At 45.5% G+C, this 19,723-nt stretch overlaps 1 protein-coding gene across 5 annotated transcripts; it reads left to right on the plus strand.

The window, feature by feature from the left end:
• Window positions 1-4,032: 4,032 nt before the first annotated feature.
• On the plus strand, window positions 4,033-17,953 carry LOC112250408 (protein SOGA3). 5 transcript variants are annotated; one of them, XM_042321759.1, is made up of 9 exons: window positions 4,033-5,024; window positions 5,767-5,991; window positions 6,277-6,435; window positions 6,518-6,586; window positions 6,709-6,978; window positions 7,174-7,548; window positions 7,736-8,356; window positions 8,759-8,885; window positions 12,762-12,916. In XM_042321759.1, exons 1-9 carry the CDS (start codon window positions 4,890-4,892, stop codon window positions 12,770-12,772), a joined length of 1,992 nt encoding a protein of 663 aa, XP_042177693.1. In that variant the 5' UTR covers window positions 4,033-4,889; the 3' UTR covers window positions 12,773-12,916. The 5 variants fall into 5 exon arrangements, with proteins under 5 accessions (XP_042177693.1, XP_042177695.1, XP_042177694.1 ...); XM_042321761.1 differs by lacking the exon at window positions 12,762-12,916 and having other exon boundaries at window positions 8,793-8,885; XM_042321760.1 differs by lacking the exon at window positions 12,762-12,916 and having other exon boundaries at window positions 8,572-8,879.
• The last annotated feature ends 1,770 nt before the right edge of the window (window positions 17,954-19,723 follow it).

Raw genomic sequence — 19,723 nt, forward strand, 5'->3', positions numbered from 1 at the left:
GATATGTAAATTACATTATTAAAGAGGCATTATTTAATGTGGCATTGTTTAAAGTGGCCAGTGATTGGGTCTCAATGTAGGCAGCAGCCTCTCTGAGTTAGTGATTGCCGTTTAACAGTCTGATGGCCTTGAGATAGAAGCTGTTTTTCAGTCTCTTGGTCCCAGATTTGATGCGCCTGTATTGACCTCGCCTTCTGGATGATAGCAGGGTGAACAGGCAGTGGCTCGGGTGGTTGTTGTCCTTGGTGATCTTTTTGGCCTTCCTGTGACATCGGGTGCTGTAGGTGTCATGGAGGCAAGGTAGTTTGCCCCAGGTGATGTAACATCGATAGGCATAGGCTACTACGTGATGCTTGAATTTCCCCTGTACCCATCATGAGGTTGCTACAACCTAGCCTATGAATTAAAGTTTACAACGTAGGTGCATAGGTAGAGAGAATTTTGAATAATCAAGATGGCAGACAGTGACACATTCCACCTTGCACTCTCTTGCCTGCATCTTGCTGATCTAGAGTGTAATCATTAGTCAAACAGTTGCAAACGAGAATTTATAGTGGACAAATTCAGGTATGTTTATCCCCCTTTCGTTCCGTTTGCGAAACATTTTTCAACAGAATCGGTGCAATGAATACACCCCTGATCACACACAAAAACAGTTCACTTTCATAGCAACCACATACAAACAGCTCGTTGTATATATAATTCCTTCTCACATCTATCTACGCTGTCTCCTCCTCGCACCTTTTCCCTTTGCTTGTGAACTTCAGTGCACAACACATCAGTTGTCTGTGACCAGGCGAAAAAACCTTTCCAAGCAAAACCTTCATATCATGACCACTAACCGCACACCCTACATCGTTGTCACTTCATAGTCAACATAGCTACTAGAACTAGAGTGTTAGTAAACCCGCTACAATCATGCAGTACATGTACAGTCTGGAGCAAGCAATTTAGCAGTTCCACCAGCAGGCCTTGGTGGCAATAACTTAATAAAACCAAAAGCTTACCTTGAATTGGAAGAGTTCCAGTGTTGGATAACCATAGCCAGCTAGCTAACATAGCATTCCTCTCTGTTTGAGCTGGACGTTTGTGTAGGCTAAACTAGCTAGCTGCATTCAATGCTAGCTAAGGAAGTGAAAGTGAAAAATATATATTCTACAAAATATAGCTAGCTCTCTCTCTCTCTTTGTTCTCCTTTATTTTGGTAGAAATGAATTTGTTCAAAACTGTTCAACTATTGTCTTTCTCTCTCTTTGAGTCAACTACTCACCATATTTTATGATATGCAGTGCTAGCTAGCTTATGCTTTCAGTACTAAATTCATTCTCTGATCCTTTGATTGGGTGGACAACATGTCAGTTCGTTCACCAAGAGCTCTGATATGTTGGAGGACGTCCTCCGGAAGTTGTCATAATTACTGTGAAAGTCTATGGAAGGAGGTGAGCACAATGGGCCTCTTAGCTTTTGTATTGAAATTAATGTACCCAGAGGAGTACAGAAGCTAACTGTCCCCCGGCTACACCATGGTGCTACCCTACAGAGAGCTGCTGAGGCTACTGTAGACCTTCAGTGCAAAACAGTGTGTTTTAATCAATTATTTGGTGACGAGAATATATTTAGTATAGGTTTATTGAAAAAGGATAACTTTTTAATAGTTTCACTAATTCTATATTTATGAAATTCACTGAGAAGGATGGTCCTCCTCTGATGAGCCTCCACGGGTCTACCCCTGTCTCAGAAACCCTCTCTCCATCCCCCCCTCCACCCAGAAGCCTTTAGAATTCTCATTTTCAAAGTTTCCAAAGGTCTGTACATCTCTGGCTCTGATGAGCAGGATTCCTCCACCTCTTCTCTCCTCTCCCGGCCCACCCTACCCCCCTCTCCCTCTGTCCCCTGGGTCAAGCAAATTCCTATGAATGACAGAGGTAGAGTGAGAGAGAGAGAGAGAGGCCTGTGTCTCTGGGGCTTGGCCAGACAGCTCTGCCCTAATCTGAGGGGGGTAAATTGGCTTTAGCTGTAAAAGAGCTTATGCCTACGTCACAAAGCGAGTTAACCCAGGAATTCAGGTCACTGTGGAAAAGAGGAGCCTTCTGTAATCTTCCTTTGGGTCGTTGACACTCACACATATGTGCATACATCAAATCAAATTTTATTGGTCACTTACACATATTTAGCAGATGTCATTGCGTGTGTAGCGAATTGCTTGTGTTCCTAGCTCAGTGTGTATTGTGAATTGCTTGTGTTCCTAGCTCAGTGTGTATAGTGAATTGCTTGTGTTCCTAGCTCAGTGTGTATAGTGAATTGCTTGTGTTCCTACAGTCCAGTAGTGTCTAACAATTCACAACAATACACACAATTCTAAAAGTAAAAGAATGGAATTAAGAAATACTAGTTATGCATATACTATATACACACGGAGAGTTCACACACTGTCTCTTACACACAATGCATAGACACATATGCAACATTCACACATGTTAACACACACACACAACTGCACATATGCAACACATACAAATACTAGTCAGCTTCTGTGCCATACATTAACAGATACATGGAGAGGATTTTCACAAGACCTCTAGTGACATCAGTGCTGACTCAATTTCCAGCCTCACTCCTAATGCTGTCACCGCCTTCCTCCTCATCTGCCTCTCTTTCTTCAACACCTTTTTTCTGTTCCCCCTCCACTATCACCCTTCCTCCTATGGGAAGAAGAGGGATCTACACGAGCCGAGCTCTAAGAGGATTGCAGTAGGCCTTCCATCAGGGTCACTTAACACAGGTCACCATAACCTGTACTGCACTTGTGCTCTTAGCACTGCTCTGAACTCACACTACCTCCTAACCACAGATCTAGGATCTAGCCAATCTTAGCCTTAACTATTAGGGGGATAAACAAAAGATCTGACCCTGTATCAGTGTTGAGGGGGAGTTCTAGCTACATCCAAACTCACACTTGGGTAAGCTTTACACACTCACACCATCCATGCTGTGATACTCTCATACAACCCCAGATTCAAACTGTCTGTCACCTGTCTGTCTGCCTGTCTCTCTGTCTGTCTGTCTGTTTGTCACTCATCTCATTACCACTTATAACAACACCTTATTGCAACTAAGTTCGTTCATACGGTCAGTGTATCCCTGGCGGCAACCTGTCTGCACGCACAGATGACCCCTTTATGAAGGTACTGATAGGTGGGTGGAGACCACCCTCCGATGGCCTAAACAAATCATTGCATGCACAATATGGTTTACTGAGTTCTTGATCTATCTACTACCTAGGCCTACTGGAGATACCTTCTAGCGGTTGGGAAAATAAGTAGAATACATTTGAAAGCAAAACAATAAATATAGCCTATTCATTGTGTGCATATTTTCAATTAGTGTGAATGTAGACAGTAAAAAGGCTACAATGGGTTATTTACATTGGCCTGGAGAAAGACATTACATTGTTTGTTTCCTGGTTTGACGTTGACCTCACCACATCATGAATACTGTGTAGCTAGTCGTGCCCCTGCAGTGCCTGTTGTGTCAGCATCTCTCTAGCCCTTTATCACTGGGCTGAACCTGCACTTTCTCTCGCGGTAAGAAGCCTCATTCAAATAACACGTTTCGATAGGAAATTGCACAGAAAATGCATGGAAATATTTGACAGTGCGTTTGTTGACCATCTGTAGCCTAATATATTAACTAATGTTAGGCTATGTGCCATTTTTATTGAACAAAAGTTACAGAACAGTACAAAACTCACTATATATAAACTATGCATGTATACATTTAATTGTATCACTTGTAGCCTATCACTAGGCTATACATACTGAATAGTAGCCTTGTATAGCCTAAGTTAGATTCCCATTTGCCAATAAACAGAGGCCTATTGGCTTCGGGTCTTTTTCAAAGTTAATATTATTTCAATGTCGCTCTGCAGACGTCATGTCCCTTTTGCAGCAAAGGTTGTGCATTTCAGCCAGAATTTCCATGTAAATGTTGGAATGTTGGAACTGGTTGACCATCATATTTAATTGCAACTTTTATCAACCGGATAGACCTAATATATCAAGACTTATATTATGTTTTTATTATTCCCATAACTAATACATCATACTTTGCAGTCACTTTGAGATGGGCGAGTGGAGAAGTCAAGGCTGGTGGACGACACGACTGCCGCAAGCGGCGCTGCGGATTTTCCAGCGGCAGCAGCAGACAATAGCACAGGGAGGAGGCAGCATCAGGCTCCCTCTCCGGCCAGAATCCGGGAATGCGCCTCAAAATCAGCCCCAAAATCCTCCAGCAGATCCAAAAATATAGTTTCAAAAGGAGGATCGAGGAATAAGGTAGTAAACGAGGGGCTTAGGGCCGCTGTCGTGAGGGAGGAGATCGAGAGATGCGACGTTGCAGCTGTTTACCCAGATGGTGCTGAAACGGATGCTGGCAATGCCAACAGGGCGGATGCTAGCAGAGAAGAAGATACAGAGGAGATATTTCACCAGATTCTCAAACCCGTAGTTCGTCGAAGCAGAGAAGAAGATACAGAGGAGATATTTCACCAGATTCTCAAACCCGTAGTTCGTCGTAGCAGAGAATAAGATACAGAGGAGATATTTCACCAGATTCTCAAACCCGTAGTTCGTCGTTAGGTGTACCCCTGCCTCAAAGGCCTGTCTTCCCAACATATTGGGTCATACCGGCTCCAGCACCGCGTGTTTGGTGAAAGGGAAAACGAAGAAGCTGGGAGGGGAGTTGGTGAAAGCTTCAGCAGGCTACTGCAGGGACAGAAGAGGGGAATACGTGGGCTGCGGGCCGGGCCTTAGTCAGTGGAGCGAGGGTTGCTTGCAGACTGAACTCTGCACTTCCACCTACATAAGAAACTGAAGAGAAGCATCGGCAAGATGCACACGGCTGACAGCGCGGAGGCCGAGCCCGAGCCGTCCATCGGGACCATAGAGGCGGAGTTCGTGACACAGCAAGACGAGGGCCTTGAGGACGAATTGGAGAGACTGGTGGATGAGAATGAAGATCTAAAGGTTTGGCATCACTGACATTCAAAATATTCAATGTATACAAACACAATGTTTTTGCAGATCCAGTAACTGAACTGGTAGGCCACTTTTTTGTTTGAGATTGAATTCAGGCCTATTCCCCAAAATTGGCATTACTAACATATGCTCATATATTCCAATGTAATCATGTATATATATATATATGTATATATGAATATATATATTAGCATAAGTGAAAAGGTAGGCTTATTTCGTGTTTGATGATAACACTGCAACTGAGATATTATTAATATTCCATGCATATTCCCCAAGGTTTATTATTAGAGATATACCGGAAAACTGTATGTTGATACAATGAAGCAAGCATATTTTTTTAGCCAATTGGGTAGGCTAAGTGAACAGTTCTTATTCTTTCTGTAACATTTGCAAAGAACTGATGTAGAAATGTGCTTAGTTCCCTTGGTTTGTTATTGATGCTTGCGAAAGCTAAATGATTTAGGTTGCCCTATAGCTACAAGGCAAACCCCTCTTCCCTATTCAGAACAATGAATGGCACCATCCTGTGTTTAGCCTACTTCTGTTCATTGATTGACATAATAATGAATAAGACCCTATTAATCGGTTCAGATTAACTTGTCCCTATTCAATTACATCATCTTCAGAGGACCTAAACACTCCAACAACACCAATAATGCTGAAGCGTGAGCCCACGCCCCCTGTTGGCTAACAGTGTCTGATTGGCTGATCACTCATATTGATGTTCCAGATGGAGATCGAGGAGATGAGGACGGAGATGGACGAGATGCGTGACACCTTCTACGAGGAGGACACGTGCCAGCTGCAGGAAATGAGACGCGAGCTGGAGCGAGCCAATAAGAACTGCCGGATCCTCCAGTACCGGCTGAGGAAGGCTGAGAGGAAGAAGCTGCGCTATGCCCAGACTGGAGAGATCGATGAGGAACTACTGAGGAGCCTGGAGCAGGACTTGAAGGTAGGGAGGGAGTGTGTGTGTGTGTGTGTGTGTGTATGTGTGTGTGTGTGTGTGTGTGTGTGTGTGTGTGTGTGTGTGTGTGTGTGTGTGTGTGTGTGTGTGTGTGTGTGTGTGTGTGTGTGCGCGTGCGTGCGTGCGTGTGTGTGTGTGCGCGTGCGTGTGTGTGTGTGTGTCGGTAGGCTTGATGTTGAAACTAATTTTATTAGTTGCTTAATGCACTGTCCATTCACCGCCATAATTAATTCAATCAACTTAAATCAATATCCCTGATTCTGTTTAATGCAGGTAGCGAAGGATGTGTCTGTGAGACTGCACCATGAGTTGGAGAATGTGGAGGAGAAACGCACAAAGACAGAGGACGAAAATGAGAAACTGAGGCAGAAACTCATCGAGGTGGAGGTGACCAAACAGGCCCTTCAGAATGAGCTGGACAAAGTCAAGGAGGTAAGAACACTCACCCACAATAGATTATACAATCTATACAGCACATATTTTGCTGTAATACTCGTTATTCAATTCCCAATAGTCTCAGAAGAGAAGAGGAAGCAAGGAGGTCCAAAAGTCAGACAAGAAGTCTGCCCAGACCCCAACAGAGGTGAGGGATCACCATGAAATGCTTTTATAAAACAATAAAAAGTGTTTTTTCCAAACACAAGTGAGAGTTGTCTCCTGTACATCAGAACTGCATTATCTTCCTTCCAATTCCCCTTCTCTCAGGATGACAACGATGATCTCAAGTGCCAGCTGGCCTTCATCAAGGAAGAGGCTGTATTGTTGAGGAAGAAGACAGCTAAGATCGACAAGGAGAAGGACCGGCTGGAGACGGAGCTACAGAAGTACCGCTCCTTCTATGGGGACCTGGACAGCCCCCACCCCAAGGGTGAGGCCTGGGGACCCCCCACCACCCGTGAGTCCGAGCTGAAGCTGCGTCTGCGCCTGGTGGAGGAGGAGGCTAACATCCTGGGGAGGAAGATCGTGGAGCTGGAGGTGAGAGACACAGGATGTGATGCAGAGTGTTTGATGTAGGTTATAACATGAAAGAGACCAGGAAATAAGTTTACACAAGGGAACACAACTGTTCCAAGCATTTCTGCCTGTTCTGCTCAGAAGGTGCCTACAGAGAGAGGAAGATAGTGATTCATAACATAACTACCAATCCGTCTTCACGTCATGTGTTTCCAGGTGGAGAACCGGGGTCTGAGGGCGGAGCTGGACGACCTCAGGGGTGAAGGGGAGGGAGAAGGCGGGTCCGGTGGGGGGGCTGTGGGTGGGATGGGGGCTGGCCGGGGCCATGGGGAGGCTATGACAGAGCTGAGGCAGCAGCTGCAGCTGGTGGAGGACGAGGCAGAGCTCCTGAGGAGGAACCTGGCCGACGCTGAAGATGACAACAAGAGAGTGACGGGAGAACTCAACAAGCTCAGGTTTAAGGCCGGGACCCACGAGGGAGGGGCAAGGCATGGAGGAGTGGCGGCAGGAGGAGTATGTTCGGAGAAGGCAGAGGCACTGCAGGAGGAACTGAAGACGGCCCGGCTACAGATTAATGATCTCAGTGGGAAGGTGAGTCGGTCTTCCACATTTGTTTTTCTGGTTTATTTCCGTAACCTTTAACATATATTGACTGTCAAAATGGCTGTGCAGACAGTATGGTAAACAAAAAGATATCGCTGGAATCAAAGAAGAAAACAAAGATCAAACGTCATAAACATATCATGCCTCATTCAGCCAGTCCTATTCTCTCTCCCAGGTGATGCAGCTGCAGTATGAGAAGCGTGTTCTGCTCTCCAACATGCAGCGCTACGACCTGGCCTCCCACCTGGCCCTAAGGGGGGGCATCAGCCCTCGGGACAGCGATGCAGAAAGTGACGCAGGAGGGATCGGACCAAGCGGGCGCCGCGAAAGCGATGATGACTCCTCCTCCTCTCGCCTCCAGCCCCCACACCGCAAACGCGAGGGCCCAGTGGGCGGGGAGAGTGACTCGGACGAGGTGCGGAACCAAACCCGCTGCCTCACGCCTACCCGGGGTCTCTATACCCCACCCCCTGAGACCGCCGCCCGCTTCCTGCCCCGCAACCTACAGGATCGCCAGCAGATGATTGACATTCGAGTGGAGGCGGAGCGTCTTGGCAGGACCATCGACCGGCTCATCGCCGACACGGCAACTATAATCGCAGAGGCACGGGTGTACGTTTCCAACAGCGACCTGTATGGGCGGGGTGAGGAGGAGGAGGAGGGTGGGAGGATCAGGGAGCATGAGCTGCTGTACAGGATCAATGCCCAGATGAAGGCCTTCAGGAAGGAGCTACAGGGCTTCATAGACAGACTGGAGGTGCCCAAACCTGAGGACAGGGAAGAGGAACCACTGTCGGTAAGTGTGTGTGTGTGTGCATGTGTTTTTGTGTGTGTTTCTTAATTAAAGAGATGTAGACTTGACCATACCTGTTTGGCTGTATCAGCATAGTCTCTTCACTCGTCCGTCACCATTGAATATTCTGCTGACTTTATTCTCCTTCTTTCTCTGACCCTATTTTCCCTCTCGTTTCTCCTCCGTTGACACTCGTGTTCTGTTCATCCTCTGCCCAGATGTTTCAGCCCATCATTTTACTCATCCTCATTCTAGTCTTATTCTCCTCCCACTCCTATGCCACCATCTTTAAACTTGTCTTTCTGTTTACCCTTTTCTTCGTCCTGTGATCCCGCCTCCCTCAATAGCATAGCCACATCCTTTGTTTGTTTGTTTGTGTTATTTTTTTAAACATTTGTTGCCAAGGTCACCGAACAGGAGCCTCCCTCTTCAAGCACAGGTCACAGTCACATAACAGGATATATGCTTAGGTTCAACACTGGAGACTACTTTTCCCAACACCCACCACTTCCTTCATCACCCCCAAGAAAAGGTGAGTTAGCATAACACCTGTTTTGCCCAATTCCAGAATCAAATCCTATAGCCACAGTCCCTACCTGCAAAGAAATGTTGTAGCCTACAGGTAGACCACCACCATGTGGTAGTATATAAGAAATGTAGACCTACAATCTGAAATCTGATAGGAAAGGTGGGGGTTCCTCCTCATTGCTTACAAAAGTGTAAAAGATCAGATTTTAAACAAACAAGGTAAATAGTGGTGATTCAGAACCATGGCCAGCGACAATCAGAATTCCAATTCAGCACCTGTACAGCGTGGGCCGACAATGCAAACGAAGGATGTTTGCCCTTTAAATCGCAGTTTCCCAAACTCAGTCCTCGGGACTCCAAGGGGTGCACGATGTTTGTCCTAACACTACATAGTTGATTCAAATTATCAAAGCTTGATTGATAGTTAATTATTTATATAATCTGTGAAGTGTCAGGGCAAAAACCAAAAGGTGCACCGGAACACCGATTTTGTCAAACCCTGCCCTAACTATTTGATACGGACTCTGCAGAAGTCAGGGCATTCATACTTCTTGCGCTTCAATGCGGAGCTATATGGAGCCCTCTGCATTGTTACAACATTTGAGAGAGGCATGGCGTGGCTCTGGAGGCATCACAACTGCATCACACCATCCTTATGTCGCCTCCAACCACATTTTCGAATCAAGCATAAATTGGCTCATAGTCTGAGGATTCCCACATTCCTATCCACACCAAATATATTTCGGTTTTGAGCTATCAGATGCCTTTCGCAACACACTGTTTATGTCGACAAGTGTCCATCATGTCAGTGAACTATTTGGGTCAGAACCTAATGGTGGTCGCATGACGCGCGCGATGATATTGTGCAACCTTCATCAACAGCAATGGCAATGTCAAAATAAATAAACTATAAAATGGTAGTGAAATTGGAGTAAAGTACCCGCTGACGCGCCAGATATCAAGTTTTTCGAAAAAAATACTAATTAAAATAATGTTAGCGCAGGTGTCACATATATGCTACATTTTGGCAATCAAAATTGTAAACAAATAAGAGTAGTTTGGAGTCACAAAACGAAATCTGCCAAGCACCCCAAAGCGGAGTAGCAACAGGAGTGCCTATTGGCTCAGAGCTCGGCAGCTGAAATAGCTATGCAAACAGTTTCCCTCTCTACATTGCTTTTTAATTATAGACAGGATGCGAGTGACGACAGTCCTCCCATCGAGACCTCAAATGCTGGAATAAATTTGACATTAAGATACTTGATCTTGGCTCCAGTGATGCGACGTAAATACGAGGTGTACTATAAAGCCTGGGTCCCCCTCTGGAACAGAAGTTGTTTACCCTGAAAAAAGGTACCTGCTCTGGACATAACCCTGCCCAGGCTTGACAAGAGAGGGTTCCTGTCAAATCCAATCCGCGGGACTTTAGAACAGAGGCACAAAAGCGAGTATTTCGCGACAAGGTGACTGACTCTGGAGCCGTGGAAGCGCAGCCGCCACCGGGCAAACAGAGGATCTCAAGAAATTCACGGTGAATGCCTTGGCTAGACTGAAATCAGGATTAATGATCTGCCACTGCGATATATCCTCAGCGATTAACAATAAAATCGTCAAGGTGAATATTGAACAGACAGGTAAGGCCACATGAAGAAGTTAATATTTAAATGTATTTTATGGATATGGAGAGTTCCATTAAGTTTTGTTTTACGCATCTCTACAACTTGGGTTTCTTACAATAATTGGACAAAAACTTAATAAGGACAAGTAGTAAAATATAACATTGCAGATCCACTGTGGGCTTGATCTATTGGGTCACATTTGATCAACCTGTGCCTCCCCTTTGGTGCTTTTTCTTTTACGCACCACTAAATAGGCTACATTTGGTCATGTGGGAATGTATTTATTATAGGCCTATTAATATTCAAAACACACGCCTGGCGTATTTAGTCTTTCTCGCTCTTTCTCTCTCTATCCCTCTCCAAGTTCTCGATGCATAGTTACAGGTTTGTATTATTAACATATCCGCACTCTTACGTCACACGATGACTGGTTGGTGTTCGGGTACTTTCGAGGTGGTAAAAGCACATAATATATAACATTCGGTGATAGCAAACCATCGGCCTTCTAAAATGACCTGATGTACTGTGATAAATCAATGCAGCGATAGGCCTACGGAAAACCGTTTAAGCCAAGCCAATACGCGCCCCTATACAGCATTATGGCCAATTTTCTCGAGGTGAGTTGGCCATGCAGCATGCAGCTGAGTGCGAAATGAACCGATCGTTTAGCGGTGACACGGAGGGCACACGTTTCCATTGTTCGCAAAGTGTAACTGAAGGCTAGAAGAAATGCGTCCTGTAACCTGTACGTGGTGAATAGTTGGGGGGGGTTGTATTCGAGATACACCCCGCTTTTGAAAAATGGGGCATATGTGCTCATTAAAACGGGTCATGGCTGTAATTGGAAGGTTTCCAAAGTTCCATTATAGAAAATTGGGAAGGACAGAGCGAAGGGTTGGAGCAGAGAGGATAGTGACCAACAGCCAAATAGTGAGGTTGTCACACTACACCAGGCATTCCTTGGCACGTGTCACATAGGTATCTTAAATGACAATGAAATATGGCTGGGAATACAGAGCCCAAAATGCTTTGAATCTTTCCACGAAATCCACAAAATGTGTATTTATTCAGATTGTGTAAAAGTCAGGGTTCCAGGTGTGATTGCAGGGTACAGTACAAATCTTAGGCTTCGCTCCAACATGCAGGACTAGTGAAATCAAATAATTAAAATAGTAATAAAAACAATATAAATATAAATAGCACTATATACATAACAGCTGTGGCAGTGATTAGAAAATAAATGACCATTGGGGTGGAGGCAAAGTATAGACTGTTGAGGGAGGGAGGTGGAATGACCATCGGGGGAGCAGTAGCATTACCATCGAGTGAAATAAAAATAGAAAAGTACATATTTACAACTGCAATTGTGATGAATGTAATTGGAGTGGGGGTAGAATATAGCCTTTTGGGGTGGGGGCAGCAGGAGAAAGAATGTCCACGGGGAGTAGCAGGCAAGGTGGGGGGTAGCAGGTAGAATGTCCATGGGGAGTAGCAGGCAAGGTGGGGGGTAACAGGTAGAATGTCCACGGGGGAGTAGCAGGCAAGGTGGGGGGGGGAGTAGCAGGCAAGGTGGGGGGTAGGTAGAATGTCCACGGGGGGGGTAGCAGGCAAGGTGGGGGTGGGGGTAGCAGGTAGAATGTCCATGGGGAGTAGCAGGCAAGGTGGGGGGTAACAGGTAGAATGTCCACGGGGGGGTAGCAGGCAAGGTGGGGGGGGAGTAACAGGTAGAATGTCCACGGGGGGAGTAGCAGGCAAGGTGGGGGAATGTCCATGGGGAGTAGCAGGCAGGTAGAATGTCCATGGGGAGTAGCAGGCAAGGTGGGGGGGGGGGGTAACAGGTAGAATGTCCATGGGGAGTAGCAGGCAAGGTGGGGGGGGGGGGTAACAGGTAGAATGTCCATGGGGAGTAGCAGGCAAGGTGGGGGGTAACAGGTAGAATGTCCATGGGGAGTAGCAGGCAAGGTGGGGGGGGTAGCAGGTAGCAGGAGAAAGAATGTCCACGGGGAGTAGCAGGCAAGGTGGGGGGTAGCAGGTAGAATGTCCATGGGGGGGGGGGGGGTAGCAGTAGCAGGCAAGGTGGGGGGTAACAGGTAGAATGTCCATGGGGAGTAGCAGGCAAGGTGGGGGGGGTAGCAGGTAGAATGTCCACAGGGACTAGACCTTTGAGTCCATTTGTTTACTGGTGGATGTCCACATGACTAATGTCCTCTAGTTCTCCCAAGTCTTATTGTCCACAATAATCATCCTCTCTTCCTTTGCAGTGTTCCTCTAACATTGGTGACCCCTTAAAGACAAACAGCTAGGAAGTTGAAAAAGAAAGGAAGTTAGGAAGTTTAAACAGAAGAAGGAAGAAGAAGTTGTTGGTGGAAGAAAAGAAAGTTGTGACAGGAAGTAAAAAGTTGCTGCAGGAAGCGGCCCAAAATGGCGGCCACCGAACTTCAGCACGGTCTGGAGCAGGCTGGGCGGGGCTGGGGAACAGAGAGGGGGGAGCTTCTGGACAGCTTCGACTCAGAGATGCAGGAATGGGAGGACCAGCTGCAGGACATGCAGAGGAAGATAGAGGAGGTGAGGGGTCAACCATGGTCAGATGCGTTCCATCAAGGTCTAAAATAAAGTAAAACATCATCCAAATACAGTGCCTTGCGAAAGTATTCGGCCCCCTTGAACTTTGCGACCTTTTGCCACATTTCAGGCTTCAAACATAAAGATATAAAACTGTATTTTTTTGTGAAGAATCAACAACAAGTGGGACACAATCATGAAGTGGAACGACATTTATTGGGTATTTCAAACTTTTTTAACAAATCAAAAACTGAAAAATTGGGCGTGCAAAATTATTCAGCCCCTTTACTTTCAGTGCAGCAAACTCTCTCCAGAAGTTCAGTGAGGATCTCTGAATGATCCAATGTTGACCTAAATGACTAATGATAATAAATACAATCCACCTGTGTGTAATCAAGTCTCCGTATAAATGCACCTGCACTGTGATAGTCTCAGAGGTCCGTTAAAAGCGCAGAGAGCATCATGAAGAACAAGGAACACACCAGGCAGGTCCGAGATACTGTTGTGAAGAAGTTTAAAGCCGGATTTGGATACAAAAAGATTTCCCAAGCTTTAAACATCCCAAGGAGCACTGTGCAAGCGATAATATTGAAATGGAAGGAGTATCAGTATCAGCAACAATGCAAAACGTTATGTTTGGCGTAAAAGCAACACAGCTCATCACCCTGAACACACCATCCCCACTGTCAAACATGGTGGTGGCAGCATCATGGTTTGGGCCTGCTTTTCTTCAGCAGGGACAGGGAAGATGGTTAAAATTGATGGGAAGATGGATGGAGCCAAATACAGGACCATTCTGGAAGAAAACCTGATGGAGTCTGCAAAAGACCTGAGACTGGGACGGAGATTTGTCTTCCAACAAGACAATGATCCAAAACATAAATCAAAATCTACAATGGAATGGTTCAAAAATAAACATATCCAGGTGTTAGAATGGCCAAGTCAAAGTCCAGACCTGAATCCAATCGAGAATCTGTGGAAAGAACTGAAAACTGCAGTTCACAAATGCTCTCCATCCAACCTCACTGAGCTCGAGCTGTTTTGCAAGGAGGAATGGGAAAAAATTTCAGTCTCTCGATGTGCAAAACTGATAGAGACATACCCCAAGCGACTTACAGCTGTAATTGCAGCAAAAGGTGGCGCTACAAAGTATTAACTTAAGGGGGCTGAATAATTTTGCACGCCCAATTTTTCAGTTTTTGATTTGTTAAATTTTTTTGAAATATCCAATAAATGTCGTTCCACTTCATGATTGTGTCCCACTTGTTGTTGATTCTTCACAAAAAAATACAGTTTTATATCTTTATGTTTGAAGCCTGAAATGTGGCAAAAGGTCGCAAAGTTCAAGGGGCCGAATACTTTCGCAAGGCACTGTACATGGGATAGTCCAAACAAGATCCTAGGCAGAGTAACATTACCTGAAATGGAGTATCAGTAGTGTGAACATTTTCACTTTGAGAGAGTGTCTTTCTCGTCTCGCACCCTTGGTCATCTCTGAAGAGTGTTTAACTGCTTGTGTGTGTGTGTGTGTGTGTGTGTGTGTGTGTGTGTGTGTGTGTGTGTGTGTGTGTGTGTGTGTGTGTGTGTGTGTGTGTGTGTTATAATACACTGTTGGAGCCACGCCCCATTTTGAGACCCCATGTCCCCTTTGGAGTAATGATTACAGACAGATGTTAACAAGCTAATTAAACTGTGATGTGCTGACAGACAGTCAGAACACTGTGAAAGATGATAGTGGTGAATGCATTAAAGCTTAAAATAGCGAAGCAAGCACACGCTCACTCCAACTGACATAACAAATGTGTAGATTATAAAAATAGTTGGGTCGTGTAACTATTTCGGGATGGTTATATGGATTGCATAAACAAGGTTGACATTGTCGTAGGTACAGACTTGTTTTGTGTACATACGGTCTTGTATCTGTATGTATATTGGGTTTTGGAACACGCCTAAGTTGTAAGTGTAAATAATTAGTCTAACTGGTGAATACAACTATTCAAACTTGTGTCCACGTTGTGACGGTAGGTGTTTGATCATTATAATGTTTATGCTCATATTTCAGCTTTACAATGAGGTGCAGGCTCGTAGAGGGGGAAATGATGTCACCATGGGCAACGGCAAAAATGATAGGATGCACCATGGCAATGGCTTCTGTGACCGGCCTGGCAGCCATAGCAACAGAACCAAGGACCACCCAAGAGCTGTTGTAGTGCCAAATCACTGTAGCAACGGTTGTAGTCACGGCCCCAATGGTTACGGCAAACCTGTCAACCATCAGATTGGTGGCTATTATCCAAATTGCAACGGTGCGGTGGAACTTGAAGACTTGTTGCAGGATTATCTTGGACATGGTCACGGAAAGACCTGGAAGACCAACTCAGCTCTCAACAATGTGAGTAGCTACAGTAACTAAGGATTAAAGTTGATAGGCAGCCCCGTCCAAAAAATAACCTTTACCCTATGTCTCACCCCATTGGTGTTTGCAGATCCGAAAAAAATCTGATAGGTGGAAGCAATATGGTAGAAACTCCACTTAGCTCATTGGAAGACTAGATGGGGCCACCTCCATATTTATTATACCTCTAGTGTTCACTTCAAGTCTTCAAACCTTTGAGGGCTCTAAGCAGGGTTGTTTTCAGTAATAAACATTTAAATAAATTACATATAACTGGCACGTCTCAATACTCCACTGGAAATTGCATAAGTCATCCCGGCGTGGCTGTAAAGCTGAATTTGATATACTGTATCTTTGCTAGTTGCACTATTCTACATCACTGATTATTTCCTCTCCCAGGTAACCCTTGTCCCACTTCTCTCTCCGCATCTGAAGGAGATCACTAAAGGGAGCCAGGATCAGTCTGTGCACCAGGATGCGATGAAGAGGAGGCCTGTTGAGAATGAGAGGTAAAAAGGACGTCTACAGACCTCACTAATACTGAGATCATTTTGAGAAGATCATTTAGAGAGTAAAATCCACCTATATGATTTTGTATTTTAGTTATTTTACTAATTGAGTTATTTGCTTGTTAATCTGTTTTAGGATTGGTCAGGTGCGGTTTGCGGACGAGGAGGCTGAGAACAGGAAGAACAGAGTGTCACACAGAAAGAGTTCCCCCTGCAGGGACCTTAACAAGCCCCCTCATAGACAGAGAGAAGGCCCTCCCGTACCCCCCCGCTCCACCTCCCAGGTTGCCTCATCCGAGACTTCCCCAGCGCTCGACAGAAAGTCCCACTCCCCTGGGGTCCTTGTGGACAAGACGTGTGGTAGCCCCTCAGTCCTCAGGAAGTTTGGGGCCATGCTCCAGAAGAACGAGGGGAAAACCCTCACCGACACCGGTGTGGTGACCAACCAGGTGCCTATCGAGAACAAGTGCCCCACCCCCGTCTGTCAGCGCAAAGAGCTGGGGGGCAGCAGGGTGCCTGGGCGCTTGCCTGCCCAGAAATGCCAGGCGGATTCCATCATGCTTACAGTGGAGATGGATCCCAGCAAAGAACAAGGATCTGGTGGGGCAGTGAGAGACTATAGGAGAGAGAGCCATCTTGGTGAGGGTAGAGGCACCTCAATGGGTAGCTATGCTCACCCTAAAGGACCCCAGGCAGGGCGTCAGAGGAGGACCGAGGCCAAAGCAAGGGCCCTCGGAGGGGCAGACAGAGAGACAGACATTGGTCTGGTCCAGGGGGAGAGGGCCAGGAGGCCAGCATACCAGCCTAGGGAGCCCATACTGGACTACAGGAACTTGAGTGGGTCCCATGTTGGAGCTCAGAGGATTCAGAGGGGAGGGCCAGTTGCAGGTCAGAATAAGGACGATGGACTCATTGAGCTACTGGATATGCTGGACATCGAGCACGAGTACAACTCTAGCCCCCGAGCCACAAAGACTGCCTACAGAAATGACACACAGAAGGTGAGATAGGCATAGCAAACACATACACACAGTCTTGACCTGACCCACTCTTATCGTCTCTCTCCAGGTGAGCCCAGCTGAGTTGTCCCCAGCAACCCCGTCACTGAACTTCTCTCGTCCTGCCCGCCCAGCCAATCAACGCCCTCCATCCAGGTGGGCTAGCTGTGCTCCCACTGCCTTGATCTCTGCCCCCTCCGGTCCAATGTCCCGCACCCCAAGCCCCTTGGCACACACCCCTAGCCCCATAGCAAGAACCCCAAGCCCCGCCCTAAAGCAGAAATCTTTCTGCTCCTATTTGCTCCACACCGAGACTGCCATCATGTGAGAGACACGTTCCCCGACCCCCTTTTAACCCCGCCTCCCCTCCCCCATTTTAACCCCACGGGGTATTTCTCTGGAAATACTAAAGACTGTTCTTTCGATCCGTCTTGAAAAAAAGTGCTTTAAGAGATTTTCTATGAGATTACTTAGAATGACTTACACATATAAGAAACAAAATGGTTGACTCATATTCAGTCTCCAGTGTTACTGTGGCCTTCCTTTCTCCTGTGCCAAACTTCTTTACTTTTGGTTTCTTTCACTCTCTTTTACTTCCCTTCTATTCTTTCGTTTTCTCTTTCTTTTTTATTGATGATTTTTGGATGGCTGTGTATATTGCGATACAGCATGACCCCCTTACTTGCGAGTGCGTGTCCCTGTGTGTGTGTGTGTGTGTGTGTGTGTGTGTGTGTGTGTGTGTGTGTGTGTCAATCCTAATGAGTGCCATGTTGGCTTGTTTTTAAAAGTGAGTTGGCCGTGTCCTGTCACCACAGCAGCAACATGCTAACTGTCTATAGTGTGTTTTACTGTGTCATATTATCAAAATAACACATTTGAAACTGTTCAAGTAACCATAGTAAGACATACAGTTATGACTATGTAATGCTTCTGCTGTCCTTTTTTCTCTCTTGATAATAAATAAACACGACAGTGCTTTAATAAACTGAGTCCGTCTATCTGTAGAAGTCTTGTTTGATGACTTATTTAATTGGTTGGGGTTGACGGAGTGTAGCTAATTTCATGTACCAACACTACAGAGATTCACTACCATGCTTACCCCATACTGAAAAAGTAATATATCGGAATATGGTTCAATAAAACAGAAATATATTTAAATATAGTACCAGTCAGTGTGGACACACCTATTCATTCCAGGGTTTTTCTTCATTTTTACTATTTTCTACAATGTAGAATAATAGTGAAGACATCAAAACTATGAAATAACATATGGAATCATGTAGTAAGCAGAAAAGGGTTAAACAAATCAAAATATATTTTGTATTTGAGATTCTTCAAATACCCTTTGCCTTGATGACAGCTTTGCACAATCTTGGCATTCTCTCAACCAGCTTCATGAGGTAGATACCTGGAATGAATTTCAATTAACAGTTGTGCCTTGTGTAAAGTTAATGTGTGGAATTTCTTTCCTTCCTAATGCATTTGAGCCAATCAGTTGTGTTGTGACAAGGTATGGGGGTTATACAGAGGATAGCCCTATTTGGAAAAAGACCAAGTCCATATTATGGCAAGAACGATTCTAATTATCACGGCTCAGGCTAAGACCCAGATGCAGACACAGGAGGCAGTACGAGTCTCAGAGTTTATTAAAGTTCAAGGGGCAAGCAAAAGGTAAGTCTTGGCAGGAAAAGGGTCGTAATCCAAATCAGAGTCAGGCAGGTACAGGACGGCAGGCAGGATCATGGTCAGGACAGACAGACTGGGAAGACTAAGGAAAACATAAACTAGAGCACAGGAAACACAGGAACACGCTAGTAGGACTTGATGGAACAATACAAACTGGCAACAGACCGAAAACACAGGTATAAATACACAGGGAATAATGATGGGAAATGGGAGACACCTGGTGGGGGGTGCAGACAAGCACAAAGACCGGTGAAACGGATCAGGGAGTGACAGAACTGGCTCTCATGAGGACCGCCACAGGAAAGGAAGTCCCAGAGTTATCTCTGCTGCAGAGGATAAGTTCATTAGAGTTACCAGCCTCAGAAATTGCAGCCCAAAAAAATGCTTCACAGAGTTCAAGTAACAGGCACATCTCAACATCAACTGTTCATAGGAGACTGCGTGAATCAGGCCTTCATGGTCGAATTGGTGCACAGAAACCACAACTAAAGGACACCAATAAGAAGAATAGACTTGCTTGGGCCAATAAACACGAGCAATGGACATTAGACCGGTGGAAATCTGTTCTTTGGTCGGATGAGTCCAAATTTGAGATTTTTGGTTCCAACCGCTGTGTCTTTGTGAGATGCAGAGTAGGTGAACAGATGATCTCCGCATGTGTGGTTCCAACCGTGAAGTATGGAGGAGGAGGTGTGATGGTGTGGGGGTGCTTTGCGGGTGACACAGTCTGTGATTTATTTAGGATTCAAGGCACACTTAACCACCATGGCTACCACAGCATTCTGCAGCAATACACCATCCCATCTGGTTTGTTCTTATTGGGACTGGCTGTGTAAGGGCAATTTGACCAAGAGTGTGCAAAGCTGTCATCAAGGCAAAGGGTGGCTACTTTGAAGAATCTCAAATATAAAATATATCAACATTTCTTGAACACTTTGTTGGTTATTACATGATTCCATATGTGTTAATTCATAGTTTTGATGTCTTCACTATTATTCTAAAATGTGGAAAATAGTCCAAATAAAGAAAAACCCCGGAATGAGTAGGTGTGTCAACTTTTGACTGGTACTGTA

Source organism: Oncorhynchus tshawytscha, linkage group LG05, assembly GCF_018296145.1.
Source record: "Oncorhynchus tshawytscha isolate Ot180627B linkage group LG05, Otsh_v2.0, whole genome shotgun sequence".
In the NCBI taxonomy this organism is placed as follows: Eukaryota; Metazoa; Chordata; class Actinopteri; order Salmoniformes; family Salmonidae; genus Oncorhynchus; species Oncorhynchus tshawytscha.